The 17,492-nt window shown below is 46.2% G+C and overlaps 1 protein-coding gene across 4 annotated transcripts in view; it reads left to right on the forward strand.

Moving 5' to 3' along the window:
• Window positions 1-17,492, forward strand: part of uso1 (USO1 vesicle transport factor) — a 108,500-nt gene that overhangs the window by 72,606 nt on the left and 18,402 nt on the right. For all 4 annotated transcript variants that reach the window (XM_070873131.1, XM_070873133.1, XM_070873132.1 and 1 more), the window contains 6 exons: window positions 2,840-2,950; window positions 3,517-3,635; window positions 9,990-10,171; window positions 10,775-10,896; window positions 12,821-12,956; window positions 16,455-16,633. In XM_070873131.1, the coding sequence (XP_070729232.1) occupies window positions 2,840-2,950; window positions 3,517-3,635; window positions 9,990-10,171; window positions 10,775-10,896; window positions 12,821-12,956; window positions 16,455-16,633 (849 nt within the window). The remainder of the gene's footprint in view (window positions 1-2,839; window positions 2,951-3,516; window positions 3,636-9,989; window positions 10,172-10,774; window positions 10,897-12,820; window positions 12,957-16,454; window positions 16,634-17,492) is intronic.

Raw genomic sequence — 17,492 nt, forward strand, 5'->3', positions numbered from 1 at the left:
ATGCGGCAGCCAATTGGCGCACATTAAGCTCCCACACAGCAATGTGATAATGATCAGATAATCTGTTTTTTAGTGATGTTGATTGAGAATTAATTTTGGCCAGGACACTGAGGATAACTCCCCTGCTCCTTTTGGAAATAGTGCTATGAGATCTTTTACATCCACCTCATCCAAAAGACGGCACCTCCAACCATGCAGCGTTCCCTCAGTACTGCCCCTCCGACAGTGCAGCGTTCCCTCAGCACTGCCCCTCCAACAGTGCAGCGTTCCCTCAGTACTGCCCCTCCAACAGTGCAGCGTTCCCTCAGTACTGCCCCTCCGACAGTGCAACGTTCCCTCAGTATTGCCCCTCCGACAGTGCAGCACTCCCTCAGTACTGCCCCTCCGATAGTGCAGCTCAGTACTGCCCCTCCGACAGTGCAGCACTCCCTCAGTACTGCGCTCCAACAGTACAGCGCTCCCTCAGTACTGCCCCTCCGACAGTGCAACACTCCCTCAGTACTGCCCCTCCGACAGTGCGGCACTCCCTCAGTACTGCCCCTCCGACAGTGCAACACTCCCTCAGTACTGCCCCTCTGACAGTGCAACACTCCCTCAGTACTGCCCCTCCGACAGTGCGGCACTCCCTCAGTACTGCCCCTCCGACAGTGCGGCACTCCCTCAGTACTGCCCCTCCGACAGTGCAACACTCCCTCAGTACTGCCACTCTGACAAAGCTGCGTTCCCTCAGCACTGCCCCTCCGACAGTGCAGCGTTCCCTCAGCACTGCCCCTCCGATATTGCAGCTCCCTCAGTTTCCCCGGTTGAATTTTGTGGTCTAATTCAAAATATTTCATGCGACCTTTAGGCAATGTACTGTTGAAACTGACAATTGCAGCAGGGTTAACAGAGTAATTCAAGGTCTGGATGTAATCTGTTTTTGGGCCTGCTGAATTTTGCGACTGCCTCTCAATTTCAAAACAGTAGAAATTTAAGTTGCCTCATTAGGATAAATTTTCTTCATCAAAAGAACATCTGGGATCAATGTGCAGTTAATTTTTTTTTACTTTAAGGCTCCTTCGTGATAAATCAAAAAAAAATTTTTTTAAATGTGTTTAAGGGAATCGAGAGGTGTGGGGATAGGGCAAGAAAGTGGAGTTGAGGTCAAAGATCAGCCATGATCTTATTGAATGGCGGAGCAGGCTCGAGGGGCCGAATGGCTGACTCCTGCTAATTTCTATGTTCCTATGAAAGGCTGAGCAGGCTGGTGGTCTTTTCTCCAGGAAAGAGAAGGCTAAAGGGTAACCTGGAGGTTTTACGATAATGAAAGGGTTTGATGGGTTAGACTTAAAGGAAATGCTTCCACTTGTGGGGAGACCAGAACTGTGGGCTATCAATATCAGACAGTCCCTCATAAATCCATTGGGGAATTCAGGAGAAACACCTTTACCCAGAAAGCGGTGAGAATGTGGAACTTGCCACAGGGAGGGGTTGAGGCGAATAGTGTCGATGTATTTAAGGGGAAGCTGGATAAACACATGAGGGAGAAAGGAATAGAAGGATATGGTGATGGGGTGAGATGGAGAGGGGTGGGAGGGGGCTGGTGTGGAGCATAAACCCCGGCACGGAGCGGTGGGACATAAACCCTGGCACGGAGCGGTGGGGCATAAACCCTGGCACGGAGCGGTGGGGCATAAACCCCGGCACGGAGCGGTGGGGCCCAATGGCCTGTTCCTGTGCTGGACTTTACTCGATTTTTATGGATGTCACATTTGTCATCGTCCAGTTGGATTCTCCCCAGCTCCAGTACTGTTTCCTGTTTGGGTCCTCTTGTAGGAGTTGTGTGCTGCACACAGTGTAGTCATTGGTGACTCTTGCGATGATCTGTCTCATTCAGAACAACAACAACTTGCATTTATATCGTGCCTTTAACGTAGTAAAAAGTCCCAAGACACTCGAGTAACTGAGTAATCTCTCACTGAGGTAGTGTGGTGGAATGTGATCTGTATGAAGACACTTGCCTTGGTAATTGTACACACTTGCAGCCCATGATGTTGAGGTGTCCCTATTCCTGGGCACATACCAGGTGTTGATGACAGAGGCCCTTCCCCCTCTGGATGTGATCATGGAAATAAAGACAGAGAAATACTCACTGATAGGTTTTTAAAAAGGAAGTTGCAAGGGCAGAAGGTTCGAATGCAGAAGTACAGTTAGAAATGATTTTGTTTGGCAAGCAAAGTGATCCACTGATGTGGGGAAGGTTAGGGTATCCATTAGTTTGTATTATTGCGTGAAGCCAAGTTGTGCTGATTGAACGAAGTTAGCCTGATCGTAACTGGTGCTCGGTTCACTTGCTATGAAATAAAGCAGCTTAACAATTTGTACATAGCATCGCCTTGCCACGTGTTTATAATCCACATTCGACAGCAGAGGCACAAGTGTGAAACACAGAAGATTTTGATTCGGATCAGAAGAGGTGCAGCTACACTCCTGGGTTACACTGTCTTCTAGTTAGATACTGGGCAGTATGGGGGCACATCCCTTTACTCAGGATGCTTAGAGAAGTGACAGATGCAGCTGTACCTCCAGAGAGCATCTCAGGCTAGATCCAAACTTGAATCAGGTGTCTCTCCTTTAAGTTGCGTGCAGTTTACAATTCATGTTTTTTTAAGTAGACCAGCGGTATTTCTGTTTTCCCAGCTTTGCTTTTGGTGCAGTACTAAATATTGTCGTAATATTGCAATCGCTTGTGATACAGACTGTGTGCCAAACCCAATTAACGGCTCAAAGCTTTCAGCTGAAATTTGCAAGCTGTATTATATAACCATATAATTGCTAACGTTTTACTATTCAAATTCAGGGAAGCAAGGTGCAGACACGGGTTGGCCTGCTGATGTTGCTGTCGACGTGGATGACCAATTGTCCCATCGCTGTGAATCACTTTTTGCATAACCAAACCAATGTCCCTTTTGTATCCTTTTGTATGTTGTTTGAGAAGTCCGAGCTGGTATTGGTTTGCCTCCGCTGAGGGTAGGTATAGACGAGGCTGCACCCACTTTGAAAGGACAGTTCTCCTGAGCGGTGCGTTAAATGCAGATGTACACATGTCACTCCCTAAGTGGTGATTGCTCTTCATTAGGTTTTTCAAGAGTGTACTTGTGTGTGGGAGCCCGGCATGAGCCTCAAAGACCCGAACGACATATTATTGTTGTGTATTTGACAGTTTTAGTTTGCTGTGCTTATACTTCACCGAATCATATTCCTCCCTCATTTGGGAACATTTTTTTCATTACTTTATGTTGTACTTTTCAATTCGCATTTAGCAGAAAAATGTTGCCCTGTATATTTAAAAGCAGATGGTAATAATGAAGATGTCTAATCTGAAAATAGAACTCTTAAATATATTTTGTACACTATATATTTGCTGAAGGGAAATAGTTCCTGAATAAACACTCATTTCTGTAACCATTTTTACTTTCATAACAACTTTATTTGCAAGTTGCTGGTTTTAAGATTGCCCTTGACGACGTTGTTCAGTTAACGGCCCAGATATCGGAGAACCTTGGGGAGGAGGAACAGCTTGTGCAAGGTCTCTGCGCCCTTTTATTGGGCATCTGCATTTACTACAATGAGAACTCGCTGGAGAACTACACTAAGTAAGTGATTCCACTGTCCCGGAGTGCAGGGCAAGTTCAAGGAACATCGTTCATTGCAAAGACACTATGCAGAACACTTCAAAAAAAAAAATTAGGAACGAGGTTACCACCTGAAAAGGCTGAGTCTTGATGATCTCATCCTTAATTTGGGGTCGTTTGCAAATGTAGCCTACGGTGAAAACGTTTTCTCATTCTACCCTACGTAAACTCGGCATCCCATGTCCTAACTCGCACCGAGTCCCGCTCACCCATCACCCCCTGTGCTCGCTGCCCCGTGTCCTAACTCGCACCAAGTCCCGCTCACCCATCACCCCCTGTGCTCACTGCCCCGTGTCCTAACTTGCACCAAGTCCCGCTCACCCATCACCCCCTGTGCTTGCTGACCCGTGTCCTAATTCGCACCCAGTCCCGTTCGCCCATCACCCCTGTGCTCACTGACCGACATTGGCTCCTGGTTAAGCAACGCCTTGATTTCAGAATTCTCATCTACAAATCCCTCCATGGCCCTCACCCCTCCCTATCTCTGTAATCTTCTCCAGCCCTACAACCCCCCCGAGATCTCTGCACTGCTATAATTCTGCCCTCTTGAGCATCCCTGATTATAATCGCTCAATCCAAGTCAGCATGGATTTGTGAAAGGGAAATCATGCTTGACAAATCTTCTGGAATTTTTTGAGGATGTTTCCAGTAGAGTGGACAAGGGAGAACCAGTTGATGTGGTGCATTTGGACTTTCAGAAGGCTTTCGACAAGGTCCCACACAAGAGATTAATGTGCAAAGTTAAAGCACATGGGATTGGGGGTAGTGTGCTGACATGGATTGAGAACTGGTTGTCAGACAGGAAGCAAAGAGTAGGAGTAAATGGGGACTTTTCAGAATGGCAGGCAGTGACTAGTGGGGTACCGCAAGGTTCTGTGCTGGGGCCCCAGCTGTTTACACTGTACATTAATGATTTAGACGAGGGGATTAAATGTAGTATCTCCAAATTTGCGGATGACACTAAGTTGGGTGGCAGTGTGAGCTGCGAGAAGGATGCTATGAGGCTGCAGAGCGACTTGGATAGGTTAGGTGAGTGGGCAAATGCATGGCAGATGAAGTATAATGTGGATAAATGTGAGGTTATCCACTTTGGTGGTAAAAACAGAGAGACAGACTATTATCTGAATGGTGACAGATTAGGAAAAGGGGAGGTGCAGCGAGACCTGGGTGTCATGGTACATCAGTCATTGAAGGTTGGCATGCAGGTACAGCAGGCGGTTAAGAAAGCAAATGGCATGTTGGCCTTCATAGCGAGGGGATTTGAGTACAGGGGCAGGGAGGTGTTGCTACAATTGTACAGGGCCTTGGTGAGGCCACACCTGGAGTATTGTGTGCAGTTTTGGTCTCCTAACCTGAGGAAGGACATTCTTGCTATTGAGGGAGTGCAGCGAAGGTTCACCAGACTGGTTCCCGGGAAGGCGGGACTGACCTATCAAGAAAGACTGGATCAACTGGGCTTGTATTCACTGGAGTTCAGAAGAATGAGAGGGGACCTCATAGAAACGTTTAAAATTCTGACGGGGTTAGACAGGTTAGATGCAGGAAGAATGTTCCCAATGTTGGGGAAGTCCAGAACCAGGGGACACAGTCTAAGGATAAGGGGGAAGCCATTTAGGACCGAGATGAGGAGGAATTTCTTCACCCAGAGAGTGGTGAACCTGTGGAATTCTCTACCTCAGAAAGTTGTTGAGGCCAATTCACTAAATATATTCAAAAAGGAGTTAGATGAAGTCCTTACTATTAGGGGAATCAAGGGGTATGGTGAGAAAGCAGGAATGGGGTACTGAAGTTGCATGTTCAGCCATGAACTCATTGAATGGCAGTGCAGGCTAGAAGGGCCGAATGGCCTACTCCTGCACCTATTTTCTATGTTTCTATGTTTCTAACCATCGGTGGCCGTGCCTTCAGCTGCCTGGGCCCCAAGCTCCGTAACTCCCTCCCTAAACCTCTCCACATTCTCAGACTTTTATATTTCCGCGTAACATGCCGCAGATGATTGGATCTGTCTCGTGTCAGGCTCCACATCTTTTTCCATCTTTCTTCTCCAAGTTGGGCATTATCACCTCCCCACCCATCACCTGCAGTCCTCTGGCTTAGCCTCGTACCTTCCTTGGAACCCTTGGGTAGATTCAACATGTTCCAGATATCTAGGCCTTAATTCTCTGTATTGCTGACTAACCTCTCTGCCCAGTGCAGTCCTGATATGTACTTGGGTGGTCTTCCCTTATCTTCCTGATTCTTTTTGAGGATCGAGGTAGAAAGTGGGTTATGGGGAGCTGGCAGGGAAGTGAGACTGAGTCCATGATCAGATCAGCCATGATCTTATTGGTTGGTGGTGCAGGCTCGATGGGCCGAATGGCCTACTCCTGCTCCTATTTCTTATGTTAACTATCCAGACTTTTAACATGCACTGCCTACATTGTCCCTCTTGTAGATTGAGTTTAGTATTCAGGTTAATACTGCCCAAGATCCAGATCGTGATAGAAGCCATAAAGTCTCAGCAGCCTTGCTGATTCCTGCCTTCGCCTTTGAGCTCCCAACTATTGGTGATTCCAGATGGTTTAAAAAATGCAACCTATTCCCTAGGATCGCCCTACAGACTGATATTTCCATGTTGATGGCTAGCCTTCATTGTCTTAGTCCTCATGGTATTGCTAATGGCGAGATTTTGGCAGGTTCAGAACAGCCTTTGGGGAAACCTCTCGATTTCCAATCGTTTCTTGTAGGAGCAGTGTTCTTAAAAAAACAATTAAAATTTACAGGACTAATGGTCTTTCGCCATTTGATGCTGACGTTATCATCTCGTTCCCTTACCATCCAATCATTTCCAATAGCAAAGGGACTTCAGCCTTGTCCAGTTCCTCTTCAGCCTTGTCCAGTTCCTATTGTTTCAAAACCATAACATTTGCAGCCTCTTTTGGAGTGCTGCAGGCTTTTAAAATAGTCCAGAATGAACCCCATTAAATGCTGTCAGAGATATTTGCTATCCTTCCCAGGATGACGCGCTAGTCATTACAAGATCTTTGGGGAAGAAGCCTGTGTTCTTTTAATGCTTCATCCTTGATCTTGAATCGGGTCTGAGTAACACTTGAGCATCCCTGATTATAATCGCTCCACCATCGGTGGCCGTGCCTTCTGTTGCCTGGGCCCCAAGCTCTGGAACTCCTTCCCTAAACCTTGCCGCCTCTCTACCTCTCTTTCCTCCTTCAAGATGCTCCTTAAAACCGACCTCTTTGACCGAGCTTTTGGTCACCTGCCCTAATTTCTCCTTGTGCGGCTCAGTGTCAAATTTTTTGTCTCCTAATACTCCTGTGAAGCGCCTTGGGACGTTTCACTACGTTAAAGGTGCTATATAAATACAAGTGTTGTTTGTTGCGTAGGACTGTGCTGAACACTTCCCAACACTGATTGTAAAGAAAATTGTCGCACATCTCCCGTAGTCACAATTGTCGATCCCTCCACACTTTGACAGTCTGTTATGCTTTGTATCCGTTGTGGGCTCCACACACCAGCACATCTTGTGCATCCACCTGGATTACCTTCTTTCTCTTTGCTGTCGTTTTGCTCTTTCACCTTGTTGGCTCCAGCAGCTTTCTCCTCCTTGCATTGTCGTCGGCCCTTTCCAGCCTCCAGTGTGACCAGACTCATTCTCATGCCTAGTTCTTGCAAATGTCGAATATTCACGAGTTAGCCAGCTCAGTGCAGTCAGCAAGTCTTCCTGCTAGTTTTCTTGTGCATTTCTAGGCACCGCACTTTAGGAAGGATATGACAGCCTTAGAGAGGGTGCAGAAAAGGTTTAAGGGAATGGTTCCAGGGATGAGGGACTTCAGTGACGTGGATAGACTGGAGAAGCTGGGGTTGTTCTCCTTGGAGCAGAGAAGGTTGAGAGGAGATTTGATCGAGGTGCTCAAAACCATGAGGGGTCTGGACAGAGTAGATCGAGAGAAACTGTTCCCATTGGTGGAGGGGTCGGGAACCAGAGGACACAGATTTAAGGCGATTGGCAGAAGAACCAAAGGCGACACGAGGGAAAACGTTTTTACGCAGCGAGTGGTTAGGATCTGGAATGCGCTGCCTGAGAGGGTGGTGGAGGCAGACTCAATTGTGGCTTTCAAAAGGCAATTGGATAAATATCTGAACGAAAAAAATGTGCAGGGCTCCGGGGAAAGGGCAGGGGAGTGGGACTGGCTGAGAGCCGGCACGGGCTCGACGGGCCCAATGGCGGCCTCCTGTGCTGTAACCGTTCTGTGATTCTCTTGTATAAACACTCGCCTGTCTTTAACCTTCGATGGCTCGCCGCTTGTGCTGTTGTATTCTGGTTTCTTCCTACAAATACTGAACATAAGAAATAGGAGCAGGAGTAGGCCATACGGCCCCTCGAGCCTGCTCCGCCATTTAATAAGATCATGGCTGATCTGATCATGGACTCAGCTCCACTTCCCTGCCCACGCCCCATAACCCCTTATTCCCTTATCATTTAAGAAACTGTCTATCTCTGTCTTAAATTTATTCAATGTCCCAGCTTCCACGGCTTCACAGTGAGGCAGTGAACTCCACAGATTTACAACCCTCAGAGAAGAAATTTCTCCTCATCTCAGTTTTAAATGGGCGGCCCCTTATTCTAAGATCATGCCCCCTAGTTCCAGTCTCCCTCATCAGTGGAAACATCCTCTCTGCATCCACCTTGTTAAGCCCCCTCATAATCTTATACATTTTGATAAGATCACCTCTCAATCTTTTGAATTCCAATGAGTAGAGGCCCAACCTACTCAACCTTTCCTCATAAGTCAACCCCCTCATCCCCGGAATCAACCGAGTGAACCTTCTCTGAACTGCCTCCAAAGCAAGTATATCCTTTCGTAAATACGGAAACCAAAACTGTACGCAGTATTCCAGGTATGAAGACCACCTTCAAGTCACCAGATGTTGCTTTTTTAGGCACTTGACCGTCATCTGACCTCTTTAACTCTTCGCACTTTGGCTGTCAATTCTCACATTACCATCATGGAAGCGTTTTTTTTTGTTACATTAGTTTCCTCCAGATCAGTGATCAGTTTTTTCACAAATGAACCCATGCAGTGTGTAACCCTCATGGAACTCTCCCATCACCTGCCTGCACCATGCTGGGATTTGAGCATCACCAGCCTGCCATCTGAAAGAATTTCATTCGCTTTACTGTTCAATTCATTCAATATACTGTCCACCAATGCAGCATAACAGTTAACAAAGCCAGTAGAGTGCGGAACTATATATAGCGTAAATGGCCAGTTGGAATGTCATGCTGAACGTGTACAGTACGTCTGGTCAGACCACACTTTGTGCCCAGTTCAAGCACTGGAGGCACCACCACTCCGAATCGTGGTGTTCTCAACTGTGAGGAAAGACTGGAGAAACTTGGGCTTTTCAAACTTAAAACAAGGCATCTGAGAGGTGAATTTATAGTTACACAAGATCATTAACAGTTTAGAAAAGGTAAACCTGTAATACTACCACAAGTTGGACCTGTGCTCATTGGAGTTGAGAAGAATGAGAGGTGATCTTATTGAAACGTCTAAGATTCTGAGGGGGCTTGACAGGGTAGACGCAGGGAGGCTTTTTCCCCTCGTGGGGGAATCTAGAACTAGGGGGCATAGTCTCAGAATAAGGGGTCGCCCATTTAAAACGGAGATGAGGGGGAATTTCTTCTCTGAGGGTGGTGAATCTGTGGAATTCTCTGCCCCAGAGAGCTGTGGAGGCTGGGTCATTGAATATATTTAAGGTGGAGATAGACAGATTTTTGGATGGTAAGGGTTTCTAGGGTTCTGGGGAGCGGACAGGGAAGTGGAGCTGAGTCCATGATCGGATCAGCCATGATCTTATTGAATGGCGGAGCAGGCTTGAGGGGCCGAATGGCCGACTTCTGCTCCTATTTCTAATGTTCTTATGTGATCTGATAATAGTTGTGTTGATCACGATCCGCAACCTCGGGACATCCCAATGCTCTTCGGCCAATGAAGTATTTTTGCAGTTTCCTCTGGGCTTTCGGGTCCCATTGAATGGTTGATGGATGTTCTAACATATCCGTGTTTGTTTACCCTCTATAACACGTAATGTTTTATTGTTGTGTTGAAATGAAGCTCCCAATAACGAGAGGAATAGTGCTGCTAAAATATATTGAAGACCAAAGCCGTGAATGCTGTCCAGAATATTCGCTGGAGTGTGTTGAGGAAGCTTGCACTTTCTAGATGTAGCAGTTTATAACGACGGACTTGAAACGGGGTAAATGAATACGGTAATTTAGTACTTGGCCTTCAACTTATTTTTCTCTTCATACAGGGAAAAACTAAAACAACTCATAGAGAAGAGGATCGGAAAAGAGATTTTCATTGAGAATTTGGCTTACATCAGCAAACATGAGCTGTACTCTCGTGCTGGCCAGAAGCCCCAGCCCAGTTACTCCAGCCCGGAACAAATGCTGTTTGACCACGAGTTCACCAAGTTAGTTAAAGAATTAGAAGGTAACCTTCATTGCCTATGGTTATCATTCTTTTAATTTCATGTAAAGCTAGCTGTTGTACTCAGAAGAAGCTGTTCAACAGGACACCTTCACTTTATGTATCACACCCTCACCGTTTCCCCGCTCACCCAGCAACCAATCCCACTCAAGCAGAATAAGTGGTCATTTCCGGCCTTGGCTTTGACTACAAAGGACCAGTTACCGCACTTCAAAAGTCATTCATTGGATGTTGTAATGTATGCACCTGCGAGTATGCTCACAGGCTTGTAGAGTTGGGAGTGCCTTAGCCAGTCACGTGATGTTCACAAGACTCAATAAAACCCCAGCCAGTTGGGTTCGGGGGATCCACAATGGGGCAGGTGGTTGTGAGCCCGGTGGATGAACCGGTAATGTGTCGTGTGATTGTTAAACCTTTTGCTAATAAACCAACTAGTTCTTAATAGCAATGTGTTGCTGTGAATTCTAAGTAAAGAACCCTTGAAGCAAATACATTACAGACGTGAAGTGCTCTGTGACATGCTCGGTATGTGAAAGCTACTCTGCAAATGTTTTTTCTTTGTAGCAGCCGAGTAATTTTCTCCTTCCATTTCTGTTTCCAATCTAGTGCTTATAATAAAGGCTGTCCAGAAATCCAGTGAGGATGAGAAGAAGGAAGAGGAAGTGAAGAAGTCTTTGGAGCAACATGACAGTATAGTCAATCAATACAAGGAACTTATTCGTGAGCAGGTAACGATAACTTCGCACACATTTCAGATGACATAGTTGGAAACTATCTAAAGGTTGGGAAAGGGTATGAAGATATTGTGCCTTTCGGCCGCTCTTAAAAGGCCACCAGTAAAGTATGATCATCTTTCTCTCGCGCAGCTTTACTGTCGGACCTGATCAACCTGTATCCATACAAAAGGTAAAGTTTGCTAGAAGTCAGCAGTGTGATTGCGGCCACTTGTGTAGCCCATTTGCAACTCAGCTGCCATGTTACCGAAGAAATGCATTCGATGCGCAAAGGAATTGGAATGATCCTGGGACAACCAGTGCTAGAATACTCAGCATCAACAGCTTGTCTTTATATGGTGCCTTTAATGTAATAAAACGTTCCAAGGTGCTTCACACAGAGTTAGAAAACAACATTTGACACCGAGCCACAAAGGATATATTCAGGCAGATGCCCAAAAGCTTGGTCAAAGAAGTCGGTTTTAAGGAGCATCTTAAACGAAGAGAGAGAGGCGGAGAGGTTTAGGGAGGGAGTTCCAAAGCTTGGGGCCGAGGCAGCTAAAGACATGGCCACCGATGGTGGAGTGACTAAAATCGGGGGATGCTCGAGGCCAGAATTGGATTGTGCAAATATCTTGGAGAGTTGTAGGACTGGAGGAGGTTACAGAGATAGGGAGGGGGGGGGGGGGGGGGGGGCGGGGCAAGGCAAGGCCATGGAGGGATTTGAACACGAGGATGAGAATTTAAAAATCGAGTCGTTGTCAGTGAATTCAGAGGTGATGGGTGAACGGGACTTGGTGCAGGTTAGGACACGGACAGCCGAGTTTATGACCTCAAGTTTACAGAGGGTAGAACGTGGGAGGCCAGCCAGGAGTGTGTTAGAAAAGTCAAGTCTAGAGGTAACAAAGGCAGGGATGAAGATACTGACTGTATTGTTTCACCTGATATAAAGTGCTGATAAATAGTTCACCTGGTATAAAGTGCTGGTAACTACTGTATTACCCCAAGATATTGGCTTTTATGTTGCTGGTAACCAAAATTGGATTAAAAGACTGATTATAAAAATAATAAAGCGTAATGTTGCGCTAGCCTTTGAGGCAGAGTATTCTGTAGTAACAAAGAAGATATAAGCTGTTGAATTGTAGTAATGACAAGATTGCGATAATAGCAGCAGGTGTAATAAATTGCAAGCAAGCAAAAAAAAGAACCTTTAGTTACTCTGAAGACGAGCTATGAGGTATTACTAAATCAAGTACAAGTTAACTCTGAGCTGTTCAATTGCAGGCACACAGCTGTCCCTAATGTCAAGTCTTTCTTTGGAATCAATAACTTTACTTGGGATTCTCCCAGTTTCCAGTGCAATTCATATCCAGCATAAACAATTTGGCTACATCACTGTTCAGCTTACGATTTTTCCCTTTTGAAATAATTCTGTATTTGGTGGTACAACCACCAGTATCACTGTCAGCTGTGGCTCAGTGGGCAGCACACTCGTCTCTGAATCAGAAGATTGTGGGTTGAAGTCCCACTCCAGGAACTTGAGTGCACAATTCTAGGCTGACACTCCAGTGCAATGCTGAGGGAGTGCCGCACTGTCGGAGGGGCAGTACTGAGGGAGCACCGCACTGTCGGAGGGGCAGTACTGAGGGAGCGCCGCACTGTCGGAGGGGCAGTACTGAGGGCACGAGGGTTGTGAATCTTTGGAATTCTCTACCCCAGAATATATTTAAGTCAGAGATAGATAGATTTTTGAGCGATAAGAGAGTAAAGGGTTATGGATAGCAAGTTGAAGCCAAGATCAGATCAGCCATGATATTGAATGGCGAAGGGGCCAAATGGCCAACTCTGCTCCTATTTCTTATGTTCTCCTGTGCTGTACGATTCTACTCTTTTATATATACATGAAAATTTGACAGTCATTTTTTTCTTTGAAATGCAGGATATACAGCTGAACGAATTAAAGAAACAAGTAACTGCCATGACTGGTCTGAATGAGCAGAGTCAAACCACTATAACACAACAGGCATCACAGATTCAACAGCTGAGGGACCAGTACAATCTTCTCAAAATACAAGGTATCGCATACAGCGTTAAACCATCCCGGGATATTCCTGGGATGGGGGGATTGTCCTATGAGGAGAGATTGAGCAGACTAGGCCTATATTCTCTAGGGTTTCGAAGAATGAGAGGTGATCTCATTGAAACATACAAAATTCTCACAGTGCTTGACAGGTTAGATGCAGGGAGGATGTTTCCCCGGGCTGGGGAGTCTAGAACCAGGGGTCACAGTCTCAGGATAAGGGGTTGGCCCATTTAGGACTGAGATGAGGAGGAATTTCTTTGCTCAGAGGGAAGTAAATCTTTGAAATTCTCTGCCCCAGAGGGCTGTGGAGGCTCAGTCGTTAAGCATATTCAAGACTGAGATCGAGAGATTTTTGGACATTAAGGGACTCAAGGGATATGGAGATCGAGCAGGAAAGTGGAGTTGAGTTGGATTATCAGCCATGATCTCACTGAATGGCGGAGCAGGCTCGAGGGGCCGAATGGCCGACTCCTGCTCCTAATTCTTATGTTATGTTCTTATCCTGTCTGTTACTTTTCCCCGTTTTTAATATACATGGCACACTGCTCTAGGAAGTGCAGATTGTCAGGAAAGGTTATGGACAATTCCGATATAGCTTGGTGTTCCTCCTACTCCCCTCGGCAACGTTTCCTCGAAGCTGTGGGGCCGTGAATGGGAAGGGCCCCATGCACGCTGCTCACTGGCTTCTCTGATGTAAGTACGCGGAGATTTACAGGGCCCGCGTACTGAAAGAAACGGGCCGCGCAGAGCAAAGCGCAGCTTCCAGGGAACATTGCCCCTCGCTCGCGACAAATTCTTCAACCATTGTTAGTAAAGCACTAAAAAAATAACACTGCTTATACACTGTAAAGTTTTGCGAAACACCTCCGTTCAGTCCGCAAGTGTAACCCCGAGCTTCCGGTCGCCTGTCACTTTAATCCTCCGCTCCACTCGCACTCTGACCTCTCTGTCCCCTACACTGTTCCAATAAAGCTCAACGCAAGCTCGAGGAACAGCATCTTATCTTTCGTTTAGGCACTTTACAGCTTTCTAGACTCAACATTGAGTTCAACAATTTCAGAGCGTAACCACTGCCCATCTTTGGCTCCCTTTCCTCTCTCTCTCCCTTCTCCTCCCCCCCCCCCCCCCGACCCCTTAGAGCCTGTTTCTTTCTTTCTCCATGTCTCTAATGGCAGCTGGTCATTATCCCACCATTCACACCCTATCTCAACTCATGTTTTTCCAACTCTTGGCATTACCATTTGAATTGGGGCCATGATCACTTTTGTCTCTAATCTCTCCTGTCTTCCACCCTATCACAGACCTTCCCTTTTGCTCTTTCTCCCCGCCCCCTCTCAGGGCTGGTTAACAATCTGTTCTTTCCGAACACTCTCCAGTTCTGACCAAGGGTCATCGACCCGAAACATTAACTCTGCTTCCTCTCCACAGACGCTGCCCGACCCGCTGAGATTTCCAGCATTTTCTGTTTTATTCCAGATTCCAGCATCCGCCGTATTTTGCTTTTGTATTAAAGTTTTTTTATAATTGATTTCTTAATTTACCGCTAGATTTAGTAGAATTACAAGCAGCCGCAACAAACACAAGTGCTAAGCGGCAAATGTAAAGTATGATTTTTTTGGGAGGAGGGAGGAAGGAATATCAATAATTTTTATCATCATCATAGGCAGTCCCTCGAGTCGAGGATGACTTGCTTCCACGCCAAAAAGTCACAGGTATTTCAATGAAGGACCTGATATTCCAGATCCTGAACTACATCCTGAAGGGTGGAAGATGCCTGTGCGTGGATTTTTTTAATGTGGAGTGACCGTTGCACACCAGCCACCACACGGGCTTAACAGAGCGAGGTCTTGGTCCAGGGGCAAGGGTTAACCAGGACGACTGGAGACCAGCTCTGTTGCACGGACCTAGCGAGAGTTCGGGGCCCAGAAGAGGCGAGGGCCCAGGGGCAGCATGGGCCAGCCCATACTGCGATATGTGTGCACAATAATATTATGGAGCTTCCAGCTGTTTTTGCAGCTGTTGCCAATAGCTGTGGGAACTTTTTGCAATCCATTTTTAGCATTGTGTAAATAATTGTGCAGAAAACTATTGCATTTGAAGCTTGCAACCACACAAATCTAAGTAAAAATCCACTGTTGACACTGCTTTGAACCATTTTAAAGCAACAAGCCAGTCGGACGTCCTCGCCTCCCCTCCAAAGAAAATGTTGTTTCGTCACACAATCCTCAATCAGTGGGAGTGTGTTTTTCTTTCGGGAGTGATTTTTTTTTTTTGCATTTTGAGCCAGAATATCTTCTCTTTTTTTCTCATTAAGACCCATTTTCAAGTTGTGCATTGGTGGAAGGAAAGCAAAAGGCATAGGGGCTGAGCTTCTGTTCCAGATCCGCGTGTGTTGGAAGTTGGTGATGAGAAGCTTGGCTGCAAGGGAGGGAGATAGCGACGGAAATGAAAACCAGGCCGTTCTTCCCACTTCACAGAGTAGTTGGAATGTTTCAAGTCCGTGTTATTAAGGCATTGCGAAGCTTAACGCTTGCCGTCACTTACAAAATTACATTGGCCCTTATTCGCGGCCCCTACAGGCGCGTGCGAGGGGCAAGTTCTGGGTTTCGGTATGCGAAGCACATGCGCCTAAACCCGGAGCTTGCGATCTGTCAAGAATCCTCTTGACCGATCGCACGCATTCGAAGGTAAAGGGCCTCCGCGGGCAGCAGGTTGGGCCGATGTGCAACGACCACCCCGTGTTAAAAGAATTCATGCACAGGCATCTTCCACCGTTTAAAATGAGCTCATCAGTCACCTGAGTACTCATTGTTACTGTGGAAACAAGTCATCCTCGACTCCGAAGGGCTGCCTATGATGATGATGAGTTGGACTAACTCCTGCCCAGTGAATGCTCTTGGAATTCTTACGGCTGATAAAAGTGATCAGCATAAGACTTTTAAAAGATAGAAAAAGGCACTTTTTTTCATTAATTTTAACATTTAAAATCCTGTTAAATGATCTAAGTTTATTTTTAGACCCTTTAAATATGAATTTGTTTTAAATAATTAAATTCCATTTTGATTAATTTTAAATGTGATGTTTGTTAAAAATGTATTTAAAGTGTGTGCGTGTTTTTGAGGGGATTCCCATTCATACTGATGGACATTCCGAACGTAAGGAACTCACCACAGATATGAATGGGAATGCCCCTGCTTTGATTGGTTGGACTGGCCCACATGATCCCAGGGATGAGTACGAAGCGCCTGCGTTCCTGGCATACGTAGGCCTCTCTGCAGGCCTTCGCCGAGAGGCCCAGGACTGCGAGTCTCCAAATCTACCGGACCACCAAGTAGATTTGTGGAAAATTTTCAGGTGGGAGGCATCTGACAGCAATTCCTGGGCCATTGTGTTCTTGTCCACTTCACTGTCGGCATGATACGCGTGCATTGTAGATATTGCTTTGATTAATACAAATTCAGGAACCTAACGCATTGTTTCTGTTCCTTAGGTAAACCCCTAGACAGCCAACATCACATTCACAATGAGGCAGCGCAGTTCAATGGTATCCAGCCCAAGGCTGATGTGGAAGAAATCGGAAGGTTACGAGAAGAGGTTGAAGAACTGAAAAAGCAGCATGATGTATTACAAGGGCAGCTGGCTGAGAAGGACTCTGTGATCGATAAACTGGTACAAACTGTTTAACATTACTTTATGCATTAAGTGTAACGCTCTCATTTGCCTCCGATTTGGGCCACGGATCAGATTGCATACGTGAGAGCCGAAGGAGTGTTTGTTTGCAGACTATAAACTGAGAATATGCTAATTGTTCAGTGGCATTTTCAGTCTTGCATCAAATGTATGGCACAGAACCAGGCCATTCAGCCCAACTGGTCCGTGCCGGGGTTTATGCTCCACACCAGTTCCCTCCCACCCCTCTCCATCTCACCCCATCACCATATCCTTCTATTCCTTTTTCCTTCATGTGTTTATCCAGCTTCCCCATAAATGCATCTATGCTATTCGCCTCAACTCTTATGAGGAGAGGCTGAGCAGGTTGGGCCTGTACTCATTGGAGTTTAGAAGTTTAGAAGAATGAGATTCTGAGGAGGCTCGACAGGATAGATGCAGAGAGGATGTTTCCCCTTGTGAGGGAATCTCGAACTAGGGGACATAGTCTTAGAATAAGGGGGTCGCCCATTTAAGACAGAGATGAGGAGGAATTTATTTTCTCAGAGGGTCGTGAATCTTTGGAATTCTTTACCCCAGAGAGCTGTGGAGGCTGGGTCATTGAATATATTCAAGGCGGAGATAGACAGATTTTTTAACTACAGGGGAGTCGAGGGTTATGGGAAACAGGCAGGGAAGTGGAGTTGAAGCCAAGATCAGATCAGCCATGATCTTATTCAATGGTGGAACAACCTCAAGGTGCCAAATGGCCTACTCCTGCTCCTATTTCTTATGTTCTTAACCACTCCCTGTGGTGGCGAGTTCCTCATTCTCACCACTCTCTGGGTAAAGAAGTTTTTCCTGAATTCCCTGTTGGGTT

The sequence above is a fragment of the Pristiophorus japonicus genome, chromosome 2 (assembly GCF_044704955.1).
Source record: "Pristiophorus japonicus isolate sPriJap1 chromosome 2, sPriJap1.hap1, whole genome shotgun sequence".
Lineage (NCBI taxonomy): Eukaryota > Metazoa > Chordata > Chondrichthyes > Pristiophoridae > Pristiophorus > Pristiophorus japonicus.